This window comes from Eptatretus burgeri, chromosome 10 (genome assembly GCF_056783735.1).
Source record: "Eptatretus burgeri isolate ZD-2024b chromosome 10, Ebu_testis_v1, whole genome shotgun sequence".
Lineage (NCBI taxonomy): Eukaryota > Metazoa > Chordata > Myxini > Myxiniformes > Myxinidae > Eptatretus > Eptatretus burgeri.
This window is the reverse complement of record NC_140970.1, coordinates 2,503,251-2,528,132: the sequence shown is the minus strand read 5'-3', so window position 1 is coordinate 2,528,132 and position 24,882 is coordinate 2,503,251. Positions and strand designations below refer to the sequence as shown.

The window sequence follows — 24,882 nt, the reverse complement described above, 5'->3', positions numbered from 1 at the left end:
AACGCCAACAGAAAGAACAGGAGCAGGCCTCCGAGCAGGCATGCAACCAAGTGTGATAACAGGTGGGGGAACAGCAAATTCGAGCAGAGAAGCTGGAGCAAGATCTGCACGAGGCTAAAACACATCTCGACTCACTCCAACTCCCATCACAGGTGACCGAGCAGACGAGCGCGTAACAGCCCAGGGTCAGGTGATGGTGTGTGCGTTTCAACATAGTGGCTGTTTGTCTGGCTTTTGTCCGTCATGGATGGTGGAGTGCGGTTGCCGGCGTCCATATATGCCTGGGAGTTGTCCTCATTCTGGTTGTATGTCAGCTGGTCGTGGCCTTGTTCCACCCTTGGCCTGGTGCACTGAAGAGATACAGTTTTAACTGGGTCCACTGGGCTGTGGGGATGTCTGCCTGGATTTTAGCTGTGGGCAGAGTTTTTCCTGGAGGAGGATACATGCATCGATTGGGGGTAGGTGAGAGAACAATGGGTCTTCCAGATCCTAGAGGAGGATGCAGGCATCGATTAGGAATGGAGGAGAGAACATTCGGTCTATCAAATCCTGGAGGAGGATGCAGGCTTCTGGGGGAGTGGATCAGATAAATTTGGGTCTACCAGATCCTGGAGTTGGGTGTAGACATAGATCCTGCTGCCTCTCGCAAGAATGTTTGCAGATGCAGTTCTTGTAACTGGCCTGGTTCTCTGACATCTCATCGAGGTTGTGCATGAAGTCTACAATGGCACCCAATCATTAGCTCGGGTTCTCCACGAGATTTTGGAATAATCGGCGAAATTTAGGAAAAAAAAAGTATGGAATCCAGGAAGATTGAAAGCAATGAATCCACAGAGGTGGCTTGGAAGGGTTTGAAGAAAAGTATAAGGGATGGATTGGACCCGACCAACCTGCGATGACTTGCACTTAGGGTAAGGTGCCGTGATGCTTACTGCGCCAAAGGTTCAGTTTTGCGAGAAATTGGGACATGGGTATTATTAGGATGGGAGCGGGCGAGAGTGACTCAATCGGTAAAAGGATCGGTTTGGAAACCAGAACTGTCTGTGATGTTGATATCTGTTATGTGTAAATAATTGAATTGTGTTGGAGAATGAATGCGGAATACAACATGTAAGTAGGCCATGCCAATGGAGGAACATTATCACCATGTTGCATTTCAATGTTTGAGAATTGAATGGCAACAGGGGAGGAAATGAGATGTTGGATTGTGTGGGTGGTGAAGATATGTGGGTCCGCAGGAATGGATGAAGCTGTGGAGGAGTGGTGACTGCCCCCCCCCCCCCACGATGTAATTTGTCTGTGACAGCTGGTGGTGTCTGGAAATGGCGATCTGTCGGAGGGGAGGTTTGATTGAGCGACCAGCGGTAAGGAGACCCCGAGAGAGGCTGGATGGTGGAGACACTCCCTGGCAGGGCGTCCAGCAAAAGAGCTGTTTGGCTGTCAGGGACCGAATAGTTGAGGGGGGGTGGTGAGGGGCAAAGAGGTTGTAAGTCGGGCTACTTGTTTTTGGACTGCAGGCACCACAACTGGAAGCGCCTCCACCATCTTTGTTGTACGGACCTCCCCACTGCCAAGTTGAGGACCACACATGTGTGTAATGACATTTCAGCCATGATCTGGCAGGGTTGGAATGAATCATTGATATTGGGTTTATGTGCATGAGTGTGTGAGGGAAGGTTCACTTGATCCATGTCGCTAACGTGGAGAGACAGGGCTCATGGAAATTTGGAATAGGTAAATTGGAATGGCTCTGCAGGTAATGTTGGGTATTGTGGCATCCACCGGGGAACACAGTCTTTAGAAAGGGGTTGTATAAACGTTGATGAGTTCTTAAATTAAGGTTTTGTCTGTTACTGTAGATTTTTGTGTGCGGTTTCTTACCTTTTATACCCGCCCCAAGAGTTAGGAGCGAGGAACCAAGAGTTTTGCAAACATTTGAATTGTTGTGTTTAAGGGGTGGAGAATATTGTTACGGCTGTGGAAATTCGCATTACACCATGAAGGGCCCGTAGGTGAGATATCTCTAAGTACATGTGTAGTTAGCCCCAAACTCGTTGTTTAGAGGGAATTTATGTGATTCATTTGGGCTGCGACGCTTTGAGAAAGGCGTTTTTCTGTTCTATCTTTATTTTGAACCAACCACGTCTCAACCGCCATCACACAACCAACAGCCACAACGCCGCTTCACAACAACCAGAACCACACCTGCCTCTCAACAACCACGCCATCCTCACCACTCCGCCAGCAACCGTCAACATCTCCACGAACACAAAAGGGGAACAACAACAACTCCCACCCCGATTTCTCTGGTAAACAAGAATGACGGTTGGAACTCAACTCCCGCCCCGATTTATCTGGTGGAATGTTCGCCCCCCCCCCGCGAAGGGAGGGGCGGGGTGCCGGGGAAATAAAAGGGCGCACGGAGGCGCCGCTGAGAAGAGGTCAGGTCAGGGCGGTCGGTGAGAGTGTCAGTCCGCGGTTCATGGTCTTCTGCCCATCTGGGTCTTGGAGAAGCGGTCCGTAGAGCGACCCGCTCGTTGGAGCTTGCAGTCGGTGGAGAGTCCGGACGTCGTGGAGGGGACGTGGACTGGAGGCGCCGCTCTGCCAGCTGTGTTGCGCGGACCTGCGCGTTCGTACAAGGAGCGCTGGAGAGAGCTCGCCCACCATCGCACCGCGATGGTGCAGGTAACCTGCAACGGTCTCGTGGGACTCGTTCGGTCTGCCAAGTCCCACGCCATAAAGGCACACGGGCCCCGTCTGTCCCCTTGTCTATGAGGGTGGCTTCTTTCCTTTGCTTTCGAATGAATGTGTGTTGGCGCCGTCTGTAAAGTAGAACTGTATAAGTGTTGCCGTGTGTACGCGTATTCGGTTTCACTCTTGCTTTCGCTTTATATGTGCATTTTGATTATTGTGGCTATATATACGTGCTTTCCGTGTGCCGCAGAATAAATGTGCATTGTGTTGAACTGTTTTCCCGTTTCGCTTCGTCTCCTTCCTTTTAATTGACCCTCCATCCTGCTTCACGTAAAGGGTTCGTAGTGGGCTTAATACACCCGATAATTAATTGGAACCGTCGAGGCCGACGATAACACCGCTCGGTTATCACTGTAGCACGGAACAGACCGCTTAAGCGGTTCGTGTCCAGAGTCGGCCTGTGGCGTGGTGCGATCGCCCGGTCGACCATTCGCACAGGTACTTAGGTAGATCGAATTTGGCGAGCGACCCTATCTTGCGCGGGTGGGCGATTGGCACGATCGTGGTGAGGTTAAACCCCCACCCGTGACTAGCTCCCGGCGTTGGTCCGAGAGGGTCACGACTGAATTGTCCGTCTGGTGGGCGACGTGCCGCGATTCGAGTCACATGGCCGTTCGCACGCCGGCGGGCGCGATTTCGCAATAATATTAAGGAGAATAGGTGTGAGCTGCACATCCACAAGCAGGCAAGAAAGTCCCTGCCTCCAGGGGTGACGGCTGGCGAACCACGTCCTTGGAGTGGATGACTAATGGGCGTGACATTAGTCAGGGGGAGGAAGAGTGCATCTCTGGAGGAGAACGGGGAAGCCTCCCGTTGCATGAGGAGATAAAAAGGTCATGCCTTTGTAGCGAGCAGACCTCGTCTGGCATAGAATCGATGGTCGGAACGCGACCAGAGAAAAGAGACAGAAGCGAGTGAGGCAGAATCGGTGGTCGAGAGATGAAGAAGGTTCGGTGGGGACGGGAGGATTGAGACAGGATCAGTGTTCTGGAAGGAGAACGAGGAGGATACAGTTGTGGGAGGACATGATCGAGTATGGGGGTCTCACTGGTTGGCGACGTGTGGCCACGACAAAATACAGCAATATAATTCTCGTATAGTGCTGTGAATTTTCCCGCGTGACGAAGCAAGATGCGAGTCATTGACTGTTGGGCTGCATCGTGTGAGCGTGCCTCGAGTGGAGCCATTCTGGGCGAGCGAGCCTGGCATTTTGCGGAGGAGCGGCGTCGACCGCCCCGATCGTGAGGAGGAATTTTCACGACAGCTTGTGGGTTCTCTTGAAGAACGGACCATCCGCACAAATTACCTTCCGTCCGCTTCCCACCCAGAGAGCAGCTTGGTGGCATTTTGGGAGCGGTTTACCGCCATGCAGGACGAAGCGGTTCGACCTCAAAGCTCATCAAAAATCACTTCTGGACCCGAATGTAAGTGCCAGAATAAAGGAGGGACTTTTCTTTGTTTTATTCTGTCCCCTTGTCTGTATTCAAGTCCGTGTGGAGGCGCCTCAAAATTAGATTTACTTTACGTCACGTTCCGTCTCGTTATTATCACATTTTGAATGATCACCATCGTAAATATTTGATTTCTTGTCATTAAACCGTGTATTTATCTAAGTTGCTTGTGTCTGTCTATCTGTTGTGGGTTCGAGATAAACCCCTTTGTGTTGTGTTTCCATCTGCTTCGTCCTCGCCGTTGTTTTTTTCCCGCGCGCGCCAGAATCCCCGAGAATCTCGGCTGCAAGCCTCCAAGGGAGAACTGTTTGGCAATCCGTCGAGGTAGGGGCAAACTCCTTGAATATGACAATATCAGGCCCAACACATGTTTGAAATATCAGGCTAAATTTCATTTTTGGCCCTACCTCTCAATGGTGAAGAAACACCTGAAAAATGAAATAAATATTGTATCCAGATTCGGATTCAGATCTTCACCAAAATCGAATCAATTCATTCTTGCTACACACCCAACAACATGTCTACCAAGTTTCGTCCGAATCCGTCCACAACTTTTTGAGATATCATGCAATATCGTTTTTAGCCCCGTCACTCAATGGTGAAGAATCACTTTAAGAATTAAATAATTGTGGGGACGGAATTAAATAAATAATTAATAATCACTTAAAATAAAGGCACGCTCACGGCTCACCCTAACAGCGACACACCAACATAGTTGTAAAAAAAAAATTTTTGAATTTTTTTTTTTTTGCCAAGTAACAAAACAAGCTCAAATGAGCGAAGATCCTCGTCCTCTTAATGATGACGTCATAAAAACGAATATGACGTCATTGTGATGTATCAGGTTTGCGATAAATTATCCGTGCTAATGCCCTGCTTGATTCCCGCAAACAAAATTCAAACGGCTTGCCTAGTTTCGGAGATAATGGTACAGGCGATTTCCATTAGCGGCGATATTATGACGTCAACTTTTTTTCTAGGAAGAATTTCCAAAATTGGAGATGGTTACTGCCTGCGCGTGGGCTTTCTGCATATACATGGCAAGTTTCACGAAGATCCGATGAAAACTCTGGGTTGTAAAACAAAAAAGTCAAAAAATAGGAGTGACGTCATAAAAATTGGTATGACGTCATAGTGATGTATCATATGTGTGGTAATTCATCTCTGCGAATGCCCTGTTCGATTTCCACAAACAGAATTCAAAAAGCTTGCCTAGTTTCGGAGATAATTTTTAGGTGATTTCCATTAGCGGAGAACAACAACGTGAGTAAGACTCAGAGATCCTCCACGAGGATCTAAAAAAAAAAAATTCTCATTTTTTTTTCACCAATTAACAGACAGAAAGGGGTGAAAACATAACCTCCTTCACCTACGGTGGCGGAGGTAAAAAAAGACAGACACCCCACACACACACATGCATAGATGGAAAGATAGACACACACATAGATAGATAGAAAGAAGATACATAGATAGATAGAAAGATAGACACACACATAGATAGATATATAGATAGATAAGGCAGATACACACTGCGCATATAGAGATACATAGATCGATAGATAGAACGATAAGACAGACACACATAGATGGAGATAGATCGTTAAGAAAGCATGCACGCACTTGCAGGACAATTTGTTCGTTTCCAATTGCGTGAAGTAAATGAAGTTTTCCAGCTCCGCCGCCCATTACCCTGGACATTATGAGACAAATGTGTGCTTTTAGATACACCAGCTACTCATCCAGCCATTATGGGACAAACATGTGTCCTTCCAATCCACAGGTCACTGCCCTGATCATGATGGAACAAACACATGCACCCTTACAGATACTGTACACTGGTTGTTCTGACCATTATGCTGAACAGTCGAGCTTCTGACGGTTCTGCGAATTCATCATGAGTAATGTGATAACTGCTAACCACCAGTGGAATCTCACCATTCACTCAATATTGTGTTCGTGTTGGGCATCCCATTTCAGGATTGCCCTGAGAGTGTGTGCGCCTCATTTTAATTTAACAAGGTCAGGTTTTAGATGCCACAAAAGTTACTAATTGCAGTTTATTCTGCGTCGAGGTTGTTATTTTGGTTTCGCGATCAGCAGGAGAAAGACACGAGGAAACATCAGGGTATCTTTCCAGAATGGAAAAAGACAAATGAACATGCTTTGTAAGGATTTGAACCTGTGAACACCAGCATTGTGAACTTATGGGAAAGCAAACATGATATCACGGAAGAATGATTGTTTTCTTTGATTGTGGTACAATCATAAATCTTGGGATCTAGCAGGGTTCCCTGCATAGGGTGCTGGCAGGGAATGCCAGCAGGGGGCTCTCGATCATCCTTTGGAGGGGACATTAAACCAGATGTCTTATTGATTGATCCTGTAGCACAAGAAACTAAAATCGAGTCGACAAAAAATAAGGTCAAAAGGCCTCCAGCCACCCCATGATACATGGCTCCGAGTAGGCCGATGATACATTGGTCACTGCCCGACCAGATTATGACACTGATCACTGCTCTGAGCATTGTGGGATAAACGTTCCCCCTTCCTGATACACTGGTCACTGCTATTAATTCAATGACTGATACGAGGCTCCCAATCGGATGAAATCAAAATTCTAAACCATTTATAATGAGAACTATATATGGATATGCTCTCAGAAGATGTCAGTTTTTAAGGTTCTACAAATGTAAAGGGGTGACAAAAGTGCAGTCATTGGTTCTGGTGAACAGTGCTGTGCTCAAGACCTTCAGTTGACTCACATGGCTCAGAGATGATCCTCCTTTCAAACACATTTTTTTTTTTACACATCTGACACAAAAAAAAGAAGAAATATTCTTGAACAAGTCGTGTTGTCAAATTACAAAATCGCATCTCAAAAGGTCCAGGAAGTCAAATACTTTGTGGTGTCATGCAGGACAATAGTTGCTCCATTACGTTATGACTTGCTGTTTCATTAATTGCCAGGTCTGAGAATGGGTGTCTGCTCCGACTCACAGCCGTGGAAATCAAATGAGCACAAACAATGCTGTGCCGTTGTACCCCACCACACAATCTCATCTCCACCACTTCACCCCCATCATTCCACCCCAACCCCACCAGTAATGGTAATTGGTTATTGGGCAGTGAAAACCACCAAGCTCAGGGTAATTGATTATTTTGTAGTGAAAAACATCCTGTCCATCGGAATTGGTTACTTTGAAGCGACGACTATGACGTCGATTGGAATTATTTTTTGGGAAACAGTACAAAGTTGAGGCTCCTGGAATACCTCCACCAGGCTGAACAGTTTACCTTTTGTATCCCACTGATCGACTGTATCTGCTGATCTGAAGCAAAATGATCCATCCACAACTTTTTGTCATGTTTTGTCATGATCCATCCACAACTTTTTGAGATATCATGCTATATATTGTTTTTGGCCCCATCTTTAAAAAGTGAAAAATCACTTAAAAAAAAAAAAGAATTTCTTCTTGTATCTGGATACATATCTTCACCAAAATCTAATCAACTTGTCCATGACACGCATCCAAGATGTCCGCCAAATTTCGTCCGAATCCGTCCACAACCTTTTAAGATACCCTGTTCACAGACAGGGGTGAAAACATTTTCTCTGTTTGCCTTTGGTGGTGGAGATGACAAAACAAAAACACAAACAGCAGGGTGGGTAAAGCGATACACCAGCCAGTCACTGAGGGGGAAGAAGAAGAGATCGGTGGGGTGGGGGAAAGAGAGGAGAGAGGAACAATGGGTGAACAAGCTTCATAAAAGGTCAAACAGAAACAAAGGAGCTTCAAGAAAAGGAAGTGAAAACAGGAGATGACACAGTAATGAACCACAAATTAAAACTGGAGAGTTCATCGACCCCATTAACCCACACCAACTTGAAAACTAAGGACGTGGGCGTGGTCTACGAGTGGCAAATTTTATTGGTCATGATGACGTAAAATGCCGTAATATTTTATCTAAGTACTGCGAGCTAAGGTCCAAGTCACATTTGCTCTACGGCGAGGATACGGCGGCCGTACGCCCTCTGAATTGACAGAAACGTGCGGCGGCCGCAGAGTTTCTGAGGTGGCCTCAGGGTGGCCCTAAGCCGTTTGGCTATCTTTTACAGGCCGTAGGGGTCGCCGTGGAATTATAGCGCGGAGTTATAACTTTTTTCATTTCTACGTTCGCCGTAGCAATTCAACAAGCCGAAACAAAAGAACTGGTAAAAAAAGAAAAAGAAAAAAAAAAGAACCCACTCGTTACTGTCTGTCTGGCCGCACGTTTGCCTTAGGGCCCCCCATGCAGCCCCCCTGCTGTCCCCCTGCGGTCGCCTTGCGGGCACCTTGCATCTGCCTTGAAAATTCTATGGGCGCCGCAGGAACGCCCTCAGGTCACCGTGCGACATCAAATCAAAGACCGTACGGCAACCCCACGTTTTCGATCTCCACAATTTATAAATATGTGACTGCTACATTGTGTGACCGTGGAAATACTGTGGCCACCCTGTAATTGCTAGTGGCCGTCGATTTTGTAGACCACACGGCCGCCGTGGAAAATGTGACTTAGGCCTAAACACAAGGATTTTGAAAGTGTTTACCACCGTTTATGCAGCGTCTTTTACACCACCATATTTAACACGTTGTATTTGTAATTTGTGCCTGTTGTTTGTGTCCATTATGATGTCCTTAAAAACATTGTTTTGTGTTTGGAATTAATTTCTATTTTGCTTGACTGCCAGACAGGTAGATGGAGTCAAAAGTATTACCCCACTCCTCTCTATGCACAAATTCATGTGCATCCTGTGCATCAGGACAAATTCAGAGGCAAAGTTCTGCTGAACTACAGGTTTGTTTTCCGATTCATGTTCAAAATATGACATTAAATTGAGATTAAATTGAAAGTTGTTCCTCGATCATAAACTGACGTTTGTGGAGACAGACAGACAGAAGTGAACCAATTGCTTCACCCAACCTTTTGCTTTGTGTGCATGGGGTAATAAAATAAAACCAAAAGGAGGATGGAGGTAGATGGGAGAAAACACAACAACCTGGAGAGCAAGGAGTATGCTTGGGGAGGATTAATGAGGGTAGTAAATGTACGGAGACATGACAGAAGTAATTAGACACAATGATTTTCAAAGAATTTATTTCTTGAACCTTTGAAGTATATTTGATCCATTTTAATACGTACACGAGTAATTGGAAGTGGACTTGCCATTTGCAGATTTCAATGCTTTTACTCTTTCAGGCAAAGAACTAACGAGTTCCGAAATCTTCTCTTGTGGGATTTCTGCCCAGGCTTCACGCAAAAGGTTTATCAATTCTGCCCGTGATGTTGGTTTCCTGGAATTTTTCCGCACAGCTCGATCCAATATGATTCATCTCAAGACACTGACTTGGCCGTGGAAGTTGCTTGATCCCATTTCTGTCCTGCCATTCTTTGGTCTTTTTTGCAGTGTGGCATGGAGCTCCATCTTCCATGAACAGTGTTGTTTTTGACCATCTGACCAGTGGAGAAGACAGGGAGACGTCCATCGTCAAGGTTGAAATGTGTGTCATAATGTTGATGTTGCCAACACACTCCACTAGCTCTGACCGACCAGCGCTCCAGATTGCTCCCCACACCATCACTAAAAAAACAACCGTGTTTGACAGTTAGCTGCAATCGGTTCAAAGATAACTCTTGACTGGGGAGTGTCCAGACCCATACGCATCCACTGTCAGAAAATTGAGTCCCACATCTGAAAAAAAATGACAGTTTTGCCAAAACTCCAAGGGTCTGGTGGCCATCTCGTCAGCCCACTTCTTTCTCCATTGAATGTTGGATGGTCTAAGAAAAGTTTTTCTCCTTGCTGCTATCCCATAGTCGCCCAGTTGATGAAGGTACCGCATGACAGTTCTTGAGCTAACCTGGACCCCCTCTGCAACATCTGCTGCCTTGCAATGGCAAGTTTTATCAATGGACCGCTTGACAGCTCGAAGACATCTTTCTGAGGGCCCGGATCAACCAAAACGGGAAGCTGTGGATTCCTTGCCTTTGCTGGTGAATTGCACAATCACCCGATTGACTGTAGAAAGTGGAATGCCAAGGTTCTGAGCTCTCTGATGCTGGCTGACTCCACCTTCCAAATGGCCAACAATTCGTCCCCTTTGAAAATCGGAACGTTTGTGTGCTCCCTGGGTTCGAGGTATAGTTAATTGTCGTACAAGACCCAGGAACTCGAACGTTTCTGCAAAGAAATAGTCAAATATTAATACAAATCACTGAGTAAAACTGCATCATACAGATGAAATTAATAAATTTAAGGTGTCTCTTTACTTCTGTCATGTCTCTGAAAAGGAGGTGAACAGCTATCTTGAAGCCCTTGAGGGAAGAACGAGAGTGAACAGATTGAGGAAGATGGTTCCTCGGTTGAGAGAAAAGAGGAACAAATGAATGGAGGTGAGCAGAGTCTGTATTTTTGGGATTTTTTACTAAAGGTGGGTCATTGGCAGATAATATGCACCCTGAAGAAAACTGGGGGCGGGGGGGAGGGGGGTGGGAGTGAGGAGTGAGAGAATAGATGATGCAAGACCAGAAATAAGGCAAAAGAAGACAGAGGCCACAGACCTTTCTTCAAGGTAGAAGTCGGCCTACCAGGTCCGGAGATTCAGCTTCATCAATGATTTTGAGGTCCTTGGTCTCCATTACATCAATATGTGAAAGGTGCGTGCCAGGGGCATGTTCCCAAAGCGAGAAGCAGTATTTTATCAGGCTGTGGATAAGGTCTTGCAAATCGTTACAAGTTCATATTTGCTAAGGAAAGACTTGGCATGAGGAAGGATGCCTAGGCAGTGGTTGGTTTTGGAGGCCAACTTGGATATTTGGTTTGCCTCAGAGAGATTGTTGTTGATGGTGGGGCCCAAATGTTTGAAGAACTGAACCTCTTCAAGAGGTTTGTTAAGAAAGTAGATGGAAGGGTTTGCCAAACTGTCCTTGTGGAGAGACAGAATTGGAGTGAGAGATTTGGCAGGGTTGAAAGAAGTTCCCAATGTTGGACAAACTCCTGATTCCATAAAGATGTGCAGAGAGAAGAGAGGCTGCTGCAGACTCATCTGAATAATGAGGGATGCTATTGACAGCGCAGGGAAGAATCAAGAATTCAAGGTTTCCATCAATCGTCAGAAGAGCAGAATCAACATGTCCAGGGTAGAGTGACCGGTTTGGAAACCGAACTGATGGTCTCAGATTAGGCCTTTAGAGAAAAGGAATGATTTGATGTTAACTCTGATGATGGATTCCAAGACTGCTAAAAATAGGAAGTAAGCAAATAGCCTGTATTTGTGAATGTTTTGTGTTTGCGCCGTTTTGGTGTCATGTAGCAATGTTCGCCGACTTCCAAGGAGATGGAAGGTGACGGAAGTACACGAGATTTGGAAGGAAACACAGAAATGAGATCTTCGGCCTTCTTCCAAGCAATTTGAAGTGAGGGAAGGGATGGAGAGGCAGCATTCCATTGCTCAGAGACATCATATCATGGGAGATAGAGACATACAAATGAGACACGTATCTCATGATATTAGTGGAGGGTAATAGTGTTGTGGATTTGGACACCTTGTGCACACAAACAGACAGCAGTCCCTAAGCTTAGTTATTTCAATAAGTACGTTTTTATAGTTAGAATCCATCCCCTCTGTCTAATGGGAATTTCGTGTGTGCGCTACGAGTTGCTTCTTTTTTTAGTTAGGTTTTTTATACATCCACAATGATTACTACAAGATCGACAACAACAATGCACCGTCCTTGACTCGACCCGGTCGCCATTACGCACGTGTTCGGGACCACGGACGTGAACGGAGGTTTTGTCACCTCAGGGCTGGCTTCGCTTTCGCCAGATGGAATGTTCGGCCCGACGAATGAGGGGCGGCCACGAGTCGTCCGAGAACCCGTCCAATGAGAGGCAAGCATGCTGAGAAAAATAAATCGCTCCAACCTCAAGAGAAAAAGAAAGAGGAGAAGACGGCAGTTCAGAGGATCGTGGCAATTGCGGCAGACGGTCGGAGATTGGCTTGGTCTGGACCAGTTTTTCGGGAAACCATGTGATCGTGGCAACTGTGGAGGGTTCTGCAGACAGTTGTAGTCGTGGTTGGCATGGTCTGCGGTCCTTTGGAGGGCAGGTCTGGTAGTCGAGCAGCCAGGATCCTAAGCCGTGGACTTCGGGTCGTGGGTTCGAGTCCCACCAGTGGTACGGAGTCGGTGTGGCCACACGAAGCGGACAGGTACCCCAGCCCGGCGTGACCGAGATAGACCCACGAGGTCAAGTTCTTTTGGGTGTGTGTGTGTGTGTGTGTGTGTGTGTGTGTGTGTGTGTGTGTGTGTGTGTGTGTGTGTGTGTGTGTCCGTGGGCTCAGTCTGTTAAGTAGAGCTGTTTAAATGTTTTATTTTCATATTACATTTTTTATTCATGATAACTCTGCTCTGTGTCTCCCCTCCCCGATTATTGTTAAAAATAAATCCCTTTTGTTAAATGTTCCAGCTCGTTTCTGTGTTTCTTTCATTGGCTTGGCATGCTGTATATTGAGAGAAAGCGAGGGTAAATTGTTCATTTGGTCTGGCGCGGCTCTGGTAACTCCGCTCGGTCTGCGACTCGGATCGGACAGAGTCGGCCGAGGGTGTGGTTCCCGGTAGTGGGATGGCGTGAGTACTTAGGTAAATTGGAGTTAGACAAGTGGACCCTACCTGACGCCATCGAAATATTGGCGACCACGATCCTCTCAGTGACCCGTGACCTGTCGGAGTTGTCTGAGAGTCATGACCTAAATTCCGGAGGGAGAGATTTGGCAAGGCACAAACAGATCATTGAGGGAGGACAGAGGTTCCCAAGTTCAGCCTCGAGTTTGATCAGATGTTTTCTGGCTCTCTTGGGAGCGGGCATGCACTTGTTGCAGGCTTTGTGGAATGACCTGAGGTTGCCTTCGGTCAGATTTGCCTTCCATGAACAGAAGGTAAGTTGTTGGAAGGCAACTGCCTCACCACAGGATTTATTGTATCAGAGACGAGAGGATGGGTGCAATAAGAGTAGACCAGATGGGATAAATCTGTGTACAAGAGAGGAACTTTTATGGAAGAATTCCCAGGTGGCAAAGTCATGGGCAGCAGGGATAGAAGACCAACACTAAAGTGAGAGGGTAGCTTACACATTTGAGTAAATGCTGCAATTTGAGTAAACAAACATGTTTTGCAGTAAAAACCACCTCATTCATGGGAATTGGTTAAACATCCATTTTTATCACAATGCTTTTGTGCTCCATTGTGAAAAACAATGGAAGCGTTTGTTTCTCATTTGCGAGAATATAAAAGGTCTTCTTCAGGGGGAAGTTACTTGGAACATTTCACAAAGTTTCTTTACATTGGCATTCATTGCAAGTTAAGCTGTGGCTTTGTCGTTTGACCTTACATTAATGGTGTCATACCAGATAAAATGAACATCCCTGATTGTAAACAAACTGTATTTTACTCAGAACAATCTGTGACACAAACAAAATCAAATGGACTCCGTCTATTTGTATCTGTAAGCATTCCTTTGGCAAATGGACGTTTTAGTATTTATAGAACTTCAACCCATGAAGGCATCGCGTCAATGATATTGTTTGTTTTTTTTGCCATTTGGAGAATCCACAGCTTCCCGTTCTGGTTGATCCGGGCCTTCAGAAAGATGTCTTCGAGCTGTCAAGCGGTCCATTGATAAAACTCCCCGTTGCAAGGCAGCAGATGTTGCAGAGGAGGTCCAGGTTAGCTCAACAACTGTCCAATACAGATTTTGCCAAATGTGGAATAGATTTTTGTTGCAACTCTTGCATCTTACTTGGCAGAGGTTGGCTTTTCTGCAGCTCATTATCAAAACTGTATTTTACTCAGAACAATCTGTGATGCAAACAAAATCAAATGGACTCCATCTATTCGTATCTGTAAGCATTCCTTTGGCAAATGGACATCTATTAGTATTTATAGAACTTCAACCGATGAAGGCATGGCGTCAATCAGTGTGACCACTCCTCATTTTCATAAATGCCAAGGTGAGCCAATGAAAAAAGCCAAGAATTCACAAGGTTTCGGAAAAGCGATGATAATAGAAAACCTATACGCCAAGAAAACCTATAGAAAACTAAGACGCCAAGGTGAACAACGAATAGCCAAGATCTTGTGAAAAAAGCCAAGGAGTGGTCACACTGGCGTCAATGATATTGAGCCCAATACAGATTTTGCCAAATGTGGAATAGATTTTTGTTGCAACTCTTGCATCTTACTTGGCAGAGGTTGGCTTTTCTGCAGCTCATGATCGATATTCCCTGACACATTCGATGGCGTACATGTCAGGACTCTGGAAGAAAAAGTTGTAGGCCACTCAGTCTCTTCCAGGCAGAAGTGGTTCTGGACGTATGGTGCGTCGTAAAATGTTTGTGCCGTCAATGTGCTCCAGACTGCAAAAAGCCTTGCTGGTATAGCAGTAAGGTTTCCTTGTACATTTGGTGAAAATGTTGCCTCTTTGTACCAAGGCGATGCTACGGCCCTGGTGCAGAATTCGGTCAGGGCACCTGCCTAAAATGGCCTGCTCCTTTCAATGTGGTGTAATCAGAGTTTTAAGAAGAAAAAGTGAATGCAGATGAGGCCAAATAGCTTTAGCATCCATTTTGCAGTAATCGGTGATGCAACGCCTTGCCTTGCGAAGGAAGTACTAAAGGTGACCAGTTAATGTTGGGTCGGGAATCAAACCCACGAAAGACAGCTCAAAGGCGAGTACACAATCTCTGAGCTGGCATCTGCAAATAATACGGGTATGTTGTTTCTTTCAGCATTTTATTTTGGTTTCCAATGTTACAATATATACACATTCTTTGGCTCGATTTAACCAATCGTGCACACAAACGAGTAAAAACTCCACAGGCTTATCCCCCTTTTCAACCAATCGATTACATATTTAATGGCCAAGCCACTTCATTGGGTTTGGGCTGGGATTCTCAAATAAAGAAGCATGGTATAGTAAATGTCACACAGGTGTACTGATCATAATGCCACCCTTCCCCACAACCCTTTAAAAATGTCTCGCCCCTTTGGTGCTCACATAGGTACCAAAGGGGTGAAACAATTGCATCTTGATCTTTTGTTAATCATGTGAAACCCACAACTTTTTTCCAGTCATAATTAATCGAAAGCTGTTTTTTTTGTGACATTTCCATAAAAGAGGTGACCAGCAAGTCAGTAGCTTCAAAGGAACTCAGCCTTTGGTACCAGATTTGCTTTCACAACCCTCTTAGGTCCCCCAAACATCCGAGACAAGAGTCAACGTGATGCTTTCTATGGGTGATTCTGTTGCCTGAAGCAGTAACGATACCAGAGTTAACTACATACATATACTGTATACACTTTCTAAAACTCCACTTAGCCTTTCAAGTCCTCCGGCCTATTTTTCTTTACTTCACCCTCACAAGTTCACGGATTTTGTTTCGAGTTTGTTAGTTTCATTTTTGAAAATATAGTATTATTAAATCGGTAGGCTTAAGCTGTAAATGTACATGTACATTACGAATTACTTTTACAAATTACTGCTAATTGCTAGGATATGCTGTTGCTAATGAACGTGATAATGCCAATGCAAATTTGTAAAAAAAAAAAAAAAATTAAAGGTTCCCATTGGTTGACCTCTTTGGGAAAAGCAGCAAAACATGCCAGTACACTTTTCATTTAGCAGTACATTTATAATTCAGCAAAACAACTACAAAATTGAGCTCAACATTCACATACCCCTCCCCCCCTGACCAAACCCCTTGCCCCACCAATAAATAAATAATGATAATAAAATACAACTTTGTCCAGACCACACCCCCACCCACTGCCTTGGACTCACAGATATCCCACCTAACACAATGTGGAGAGCACAAGCAGTGCAGCAGTTCAGTTGCTGTCTTTTTCAAGGACAGTTTCAGGCCCGAGCAGGAAGAGGCAGAACAAGATTGGTCATCAGGTCCTTGACAGCTGCAAAGATGGTGCATTCGCCTAATCAGGTGGGGAGGAAGGTGGAGGGGGGAGAATGAGACAGCTGAGTTAACATGACCAGTTGTGTTTAAAATGGGTCTGAGTTGTAGTGACAGTTGCAGTAACAATGTGGTCTGGCAGACCATGGGTCTGAGTGTGGGTCTTCGGATGGACACAAAATAAAATAAAAAAACAAGTCCTCAATCACAAATAATTTAGTTGTAAACTATTTTTGAAAGTCATTACTTTAACATGTTCCCATTTCGTTATGAACAAGTAAAGTAAACAATCAATTCTATGTTTTACTGCACAACTTTAAACATTCAGTTAAAATGGAACAGTCAACTTTCTAATGATGAAATGTATTTTTTTTTTTTTTTTTTTTTTGTATACCTTGGTCGAGGCTCGTATGAGAGCTAACACACAACTCACAGCAAGGAGGCATGAGACAAGAGGGGCGGGAGTGGAAGGGACAAAACAGTGGGGAACAGACACATTAGGTGAACTGTGGAAGGGAGAGGGATGGGGATGGGACGGGGAACATGGCGAAGAGAAGATGGACATTACAGGGACTTTCAGGAAGGAAAGCAGGAGAATTGAAGGAAGTGGGCTTGGGTGGATTATCGGGGGTAGAAAAGATCGAGGATTTGGATGGGGGAAGATAAGAGGTGGTGGTGAACAGCTGTTTTGAAAGCCTGGAGGGAAGAATGGGAAAGAATAGAGTGAGGAAGTTTATTCCAAAGGCGGGAAAAAGAGGAATGAAAGAGTGAAGATGAGCAGTGATTCGTGATTTTGGTAGTTTTACCAGAAGGGGGTTGTTGGCGGACCTTGAGCGCCCTGTGGAAATGTGGTTGGGACAAATCGCAGAGAGAGCAGGGGGGCAAGGCTGGAGAGGAGTCGGTAGAAGACAGAAAGACCACCGACCAACCTGCGGTGATTGAGTGAGAGGCCCAAAGACTCAGCTTCATTGCGGGAGATGCCAATGATCTTAAAAGCCCTGGTTTCGACAGCGTGAAGCCGAGAAAGGTGGGAGGCAGGAGCACCAGCCCAGAGGGGAGAGCAGTACTCCATCAGGCTACGGACAAAAGCTTTGTAAGTAGTCAGGAGCTCAAGAGGGCCGAGGAAGGACTTTGCACGACGGAGGATTCCCAGTCGGCGACTGGCTTTTGAGGCAAGGTTGGAAATGTGACTTTCCCAGGAAAGGTCATGGCAGATAGTGAGACCCAGAAGCTTGAAAGAAAAGACTTCTTCCAGAGGATTGTTGAGAAAGTGGATGGGGGGTTTTCTAAACGGTCCTTTCGAAGAGACATAGTGAGAGTGTGAGATTTGTCTGGATTGAAAGACATGTTCCACGTGTTGGACCAGTTTGTGATTTTATCCAGATCTGCAGTGAGCGAAGAAGCTGCTGCTTGCCGGTCTGAGGGATGACAGATGGTACGGCAGAGGGTGGAGTCATCGGCAAAGAGAAATAGAGGATTTTCCAGAGAGTCCGAGAGATCATTGATGAAAACCAGAAAAAGAACAGGGCCCAGAACGCTACCTTGAGGAACTCCAGCCTGCACAGGAAGAGGGGATGAAAGAACTCCATTTAGGGCCACACGTTGACTGCGACTGGAGAGGAAGTCTGCGAGCCATGAGTGGAGATGGCCTTGAATACCATGGGAAGAGAGTTTGGTGAGTAGGGCAGGGTGCCAGACTGTGTCAAAAGCACGTGATATGTCCAGGGATACGGCTCGGATTTCCTGTCTGGCATTGAGGACCTCCATCCATTGATGGGAGAGCAGTAGCAGCATATCCAGGGTAGAGTGACCTGGTCTGAAACCAAATTGATGATTGGAAATCAAGCCATTGGAGAAGAGGAAGGATTTCATGTCTGAAGCGATGATGGATTCCATAACCTTGCTGATGATTGGGAGAAGGCTGATTGGTCTGTAGTTACAGGGATCTGTTTTTGCACCTTTTTATGCAGGGCAGTGATGTTAGCAGATTTCCAAGCAGATGGCAGATGACCTTGGGAAAATGAGAGGGTGAATAGAACAGAGAGAGGGTGAGCAAGAGCAGAAGAGCAGGCTTTGAGGACACGTGGGCTGATGCCGTCTGGACCGGTTGCAGAATCTGACTTGAGGTTTGAAAGCAAGCTCTCCACCTTGTCAGGAGAAAAGGATACAGAGTCCAGGGACAGTTGGGTGCGACTGGGTAAAGTGGGTAGAGATAGTGATGGGTTTGGGACACAAGATTTAGCTGCAAACACCGAGTTTAGACATTCAGCTTTATCACGTGTGGAATCAGCAGTGCGGCCATTTGAGGTAAGGGAGGGGATGGAGCGCAAGCATACACCAGAAACAGATTTGATTAAACGCCACCAGGATTTTGAGGAGGGAGAGAGGTTTGAGAGTTCAGACTTGAGATGAGAAAGATGTTGTTTTCTGGCTCTCCTGAGGGTAGATACACACTTGTTCCGAGCTTTGTGGAAAGAACTGAGATTGCCCTCAGTTGGGTTTGCTTTCCATGAGGCAAAGGCAAGTTGTTTCAGGACAACTGCCTCGCCACAAGCTTCAGTAAACCAAGGGCGGGAGGAAGGGTAAGACAACTGAACACGAGAGGGGATAAATCTGTGCATGAGGGAGAGCAAGTTTCTTTGAAAGAATTCCCAGGATGAGTTGATGTTTGAGAAAGTAGTGATAGGAGACCAGTCTGTAAGTTTGATGGCTGCTCGGAGACCCTGCCAGTCGGCTTGAGTGAAATGCCAGACTCGACGGCGGTGAGGTGGTTCTCTGATAACAGCCAGAGAGATGTCCACTTTAACAAGGACGTGGTCAGAAGAACCAATTGGAGCGAAGGAAGAGCAGCAGATATTGTCAGGGAAATTTGTCAAAATCAGATCCAGAAGAGATGGAGTACCATTGGTTGAGATCCGCGTCGGGAAGTTCACCGATTGAGTCAGTCCCAATGAGTCACAGAAAGCTTTTGCTGATGTCCCATGGCAGGTGAGAGAGGTACCCACACCTAGCCAACTGGCGTGATGACAATTGAAGTCGCCACATAAGAGGAAGAGAGAGTTTGGATGAGAAGATAGAAGATGGTCCATGTTTTCGGAGAGTGAGGTGTAGATGGAGTCATCACTGTTCGGTGGACGGTACAGTACACATATAAACATGAGGTGGGAGTGGAGGGGAAGCCGAAGCCAGAGGTATTCCTGAGGGTGTGGGGGAGTGAGAGCAGTGCAGGGAGAGTGAGGAATAGAGTCTTTGATGAAGAGAGCAACACCTCCACCAGGACGAGGCTCAGGTCTGTCATACCGTAAGAAGGAGTAACCAGGGAGAGATACTTGGGAGTCAGACACGTCTTGGGAGAGGAAAGTTTCTGTTAGGCAGATAATGTCTGGTTTGTCAGTGGCAAACCTGTAGGGAAAGATCTGAAAGGTTTGAGCGAAGGCCCCGGATATTTGAGGTCCACACTTTTAATGAAGAGGTAGGGGAGGAGGCTTTGGGTGCAGGAGGTGGAGGGGGCGGGGGAGGGTAGGACGAGGGACAAGGGGGAGGTGAGGAGGGTTGCTGAAGGAGTGTGGGTTATTGCAGAATAGCGAGGGGGGGGGGCCGAATGAGGAGGAGAAAAGGCTCTGTGGTGCTGGGAGAGAGGGGGGACAAGAGACAAGGAAGATGGCAGTTGAGGATTTGAGGAGGTGGAGTGAAGAGATGGAGGTGAGAGGGCAGTGGAGGGAGGCAGGTTGTTGGATGAGAGGGGGGCAACTTAGAGAAGGAAGAGTGAGGGGGATGAAAGGTGGGAGAAAGGTGAGGGGGGAATTTTTGAAAGAGGTGAGAGGGAGGCTTGGAGGGAGAAGAGTGGGATGGTTGCTTTGAGAGTGAGAGTGAGGGGTGAGGGGGTGAGTTGGCACTGAAGTTGGAAAAAAAGAATGGTTGATGGAAAGCAAGCATCCATGGCAAACTGTGGTTTTTAAAAGTTTTAGGTCAGAGATGCGATTTAACACAATTCTTGATGGATGCAATGAAGGCGAATTCAGAGCATGGAGAGAAGAAGCGCTGTAATAGTTGGATTTTTTAGGCAAGGAATGAAGGAGAGGTCGAAATGAGAGCAGTCTGTTAAAATAGCAGAAGAGTAGTGCATTGTGAAACAGTAAAGAGTACCACATGTGTGAGAGAGGAAGATGAAGCATTATGAGATCGTTTTTGTTGTTAATATTAATGTATGAGAGAGTTCAACAGATTAGGTCATGGAAGTGTAAAAAAAAAAAAAAAAAAAAAAAAAAAAAAGAAATCGAGGAAGATGAGGAGGAAGTTAAGAGGAAGAAGAAGTAGCAGAATCGGGAGAAGGTGAGCGTGTTGTTGTTGTTGTTGTTGGGTTTTTTTTTTTTTTTTTTTTTTTTTTTTTTTTTTGAGATAAGAAAGAGATTAGTTGGGAGAATGGGGGATGTTTGGAAAGTGGGGAGGATGAAAATTGAAGGTAATGGGGAGGATAGAAATTGAAGGTAATGGGGAGAAAAAACAAACAACAAAAAAAAAAAAAAAACGATCGAACACCGAGTGGAACCGGTAGGCCTCAAGCCTAAGACTAGGCCTCAAACACCAAGTAAGAACGTCGACATAAATACTCACAAAATAGCACGATTTTTGAAACAAAACCGAACTAGGAACACACATTAACATGTAGGTGAGAAAATTAAACAGTTAAAACGGGACAAATAACAACCGGAACTTAACTTTGAGAACATCAGCAGGGAGCCCCGAAGGAGACCTCTTGCCGCTCAAAACCGGAACCGGAAGTCAATCATTAACAGGGATGCCGAATGAAAGTCAAACAAAGCTCAGTGGTATAATGGCTGGAGCAGCGTTTCTCAACCTTTTTAGGGTACCCTGTCAGTACAGGGTACCCTATTGTTTTTCTTCTGTTTATTATTACGCATTATTAGGGTACCCTGTGAGTACAGGGTACCCTATTGTTTTTCTTCTGTTTATTATTACGCATTATTATTATTATTTTTCCGCCGGCATTTTGCACCCTTTTTCGCTTTAAAAATCATTTTCTCTGGAACACAAAGTCCGATCGACAGGAAATTTTCACCATAGTGTGTATCTTTTTTGATAGCACAATCACGTTATAATTATGACGTCATTGGTCACGTGGTACGGTCGCCATCTTGAAAAATGCGATAAACTTTGGACATCTGTATCTCGGAAACCGTGCAATGGAAAAATTTTTCGTTTGATACATTTTACTTAGCTCCCTATGGGGAACACGTGTGATTTTTCGTGACGTCATAGGTGAAGCGATATACCGGTGAAAATTCGTCAAGTAGAACGCCATATAGGAAAAATCTGAAAAATTCTGAGCATCATCTACACCAAAATTCACCGTCAAAAATGTTTTTTTTGACGTCATCGATGACGTAATTCGGCCGCCATCTTGTTTTTTAGTGTTTTTTTTAAAAAAAATCTTCTTCTCCAGAAGGGCTGTGCAGATTGAGGCGAAACTTTACAGGCACATTCCCCCTGAGGTCCTCTTTCAAGTTTGTTAATTTGTTGTTGATACGTCACATGGTTTGGTGGCCATCTTGAAAAAACCTTAAAACCTTCAAACATCTTCTCCAGAAGCGCTGGTCCAATGAAGGCGAGATTTCAGAACTATATTCGTGACATGTATGCGATGCAAGTTTGTTAATTTCGAAGTGATAGGTCACATGGTTTGGCCGCCATGTTGGATTTAAGAAAAATATTAAATAATGTTTTCTCTGGAATTTCATAAGCCATCGAAGCGAAAATTTGCAAGTGCCTTCCTCCCTCAAGTCTGCATACATGGTAAAAATTTTTTACCTCAGAAGTCACATGGTTTGGCGGCCATCTTGGATAGAAAAATAGACCTTATCCGATTTACACGAAACTTTACACACTTGTTCGGGTCGACGATGGAAAGCAGAATTTAAATTTATGATATCATAGGTCACAAGGTTCGGCAGCCATCTTGGATTGAAAATGAATAAATTTTAAAAATCTTCTTCTCCAGAAGGGCAAGACAGATTAAGACGAAACTTCACACATATATTCCCCATGAGGTCCTTTCTCAAGTTTGTTAATTTGTTCTTGATCGGTCACATGGTTTGGCGGCCATCTTGAAAAAACCCTAAAACTTTCAAACATCTTCTCCAGAAGCGCTGGTCCGAGGAAGGGGAGATTTCAGAACTATATTCGGGACAGGTAGGCGATATAAGCTTGTTAATTTCGAATTGATTAGTCACACGGTTTGGCCGCCATGTTGGATTTAAGAAAAATATTAAATAATGTTTTCTCTGGAACCGCTTAACCTAACGAATCGAAAATTTGCAATTATCATCTATCATCGTCTATGCACGCAAGGTAAAAATTATGACGTCACACGTCACATGGTTTGGCGGCCATCTTGGATAGAAAAACGCACCTTTACCGATTAACACAAAACTTCACATACGTGTTCCAATACCAAGTTGGAAGCAGAATATAAATTTGTGATGTGATAGGTCACATGGTTCGTCAGCCATCTTGGATTGAAAAATAATATCTTAAAACGTCTTTTTCTCTGAAACGACTGAACAGATCCAGGTGAAACTCCACCACTATGACCGCCTCTCCATGACGAATAAAAAGTTCTCACCCCCTTTTGAGGTACGACGCAACGTTTGGCAGCCATATTGGATTGAAGGAAAAATATTAATTAATGTTTACTCTGGAAATACTGCATCAATAAATGTGAAACATCAAGTTTATGGTGGAACGCTCATGCGGAATGAGCGTTTGAAATTTCAACGGGATCGGGCCCAGGGTTTGGCAGCCATGTTGGTTTTAAGAAAAATATTAAATAATGTTTTCTCTGGAACTGCTTAACCTGGAGAAGCGAAAATTTGCAGTTATCATCCACCATCGTGTTTGCACACGTGGTGCAAATTATGACATCACAAGTCACATGGTTTGGCCGCCATCTTGGATTGAAGGATAAATATTAATTAATGTTTACTCTGGAACCGCTGGCTCTATATATGCGAAACTTCAAATTTATAATTCAGGTGATATGCTAAACAAAAGTTTAAAATTTCAACCTGATCGGTCACACGGTTTGGGAGCCAGAATTATTTATTTATTTGAATCTGGAAGCCAGTAATAACGAAATTGAATGCTTTGTGCTGCCCGGTTCGTAACTCGTCTGTTCCGCGCCGTCTCGAAGCAGGCCTGTATTTGTATCACTATTAAATAATGTTTTCTCTGGAACCACTTTCCCGATCAAAGCGAAACTTTGTGACTGTCATCTGCAGAAAGTCCCATGTTGTATCAAAAGGCGGACGGACTGGGTACCCGGTCATCACTGCCAGCAGTTATAAAGTGGCAGTTCTAGTTATTAGGGTACCCTGTCAGTACAGGGTACCCTATTGTTTTTCTTATGTTTATTAGGGTACCCTGTCAGTACAGGGTACCCTATTGTTTTTCTTCTGTTTATTAGGGTACCCTGTGAGTACAGGGTACCCTATTGTTTTTCTTCAGTTTATTTTTAGGGTACCCTGTGAGTACAGGGTACCCTATTGTTTTTCTTCTGTTTATTTATTATTATTATTATTTTTCTGCCGGCATTTTGCGGCCTGTTTTCACTTTAAAAATCATTTTCTCAGGAACGCAAAGTCCGATCGACACGAAATTTTCACCGTAGTATGTATCTTTTTTGATAGCACAATCACGTTATAATTATGACGTCATTGGTCACGTGGTGCGGGCGCCATCTTGAAAAAAACGATAAACTTTGGACCTCTGTATCTCGGAAACCGTGCAATGGAAAAATTTTTCGTTTCATACATTTTACTAAACTCACTATGGGGAATACGTGTGATTTTTCGTGACGTCATAGGTGAAGCGATATACCGGTGAAAATTCGTCAAGTAGAACGCCATATAGGAAAAATCTGAAAAATTTTGAGCGTCATCTACAACAAAATTCATCGTCAAAAATGTAATGTTTGACGTCATCGATGACGTAATTCGGCCGCCATCTTGTTTTTTAGTGTTTTTTAAAAAAAAATCTTCTTCTCCAGAACGGCTGTGCAGATTGAGGCGAAACTTTACAGGCACATTCCCCCTGAGGTCCTCTTTCAAGTTTGTTAATTTGTTGTTGATACGTCACATGGTTTGGCGGCCATCTTGAAAAAACCTTAAAACCTTCAAACATCTTCTTCTCCAGAAGCGCTGGTCCAATGAAGGCGAGATTTCAGAACTATATTCGTGACATGTATGCGATGCAAGTTTGTTAATTTCAAAGTGATAGGTCACATGGTTTGGCCGCCATGTTGGATTTAAGAAAAATATTAAATAATGTTTTCTCTGGTATTTCATAAGCCATCAAAGCGAAAATTTGCAAGTGCCTTTCTCCCTCAAGTCTGCATACATGGTAAAAAATTTTTACCTCAGAAGTCACATGGTTTGGCGGCCATCTTGGATAGAAAAATAGACTTTATCCGATTTACACGAAACTTCACACACTTGTTCGGGTCGACGATGGAAAGCAGAATTTAAATTTATGATATCATAGGTCACAAGGTTCGGCAGCCATCTTGGATTGAAAATGAATAAATTTTAAAAATCTTCTTCTCCAGAAGGGCTGGACAGATTAAGGCGAAACTTTACAGGTACATTCCCCCTGAGGTC

At 44.7% G+C, this 24,882-nt stretch overlaps 1 protein-coding gene across 2 annotated transcripts in view; it reads right to left on the bottom strand.

The window, feature by feature from the left end:
* Window positions 1-15,015: 15,015 nt before the first annotated feature.
* MED14 (mediator complex subunit 14) overlaps window positions 15,016-24,882 on the bottom strand; it is a 116,422-nt gene continuing 106,555 nt past the window's right edge. For both annotated transcript variants that reach the window (XM_085896822.1, XM_085896824.1), the window contains one exon: window positions 15,016-16,229. In XM_085896822.1, coding sequence (XP_085752948.1) covers window positions 16,156-16,229 — 74 coding nt within the window. In that variant the 3' untranslated portion in view covers window positions 15,016-16,155. The remainder of the gene's footprint in view (window positions 16,230-24,882) is intronic.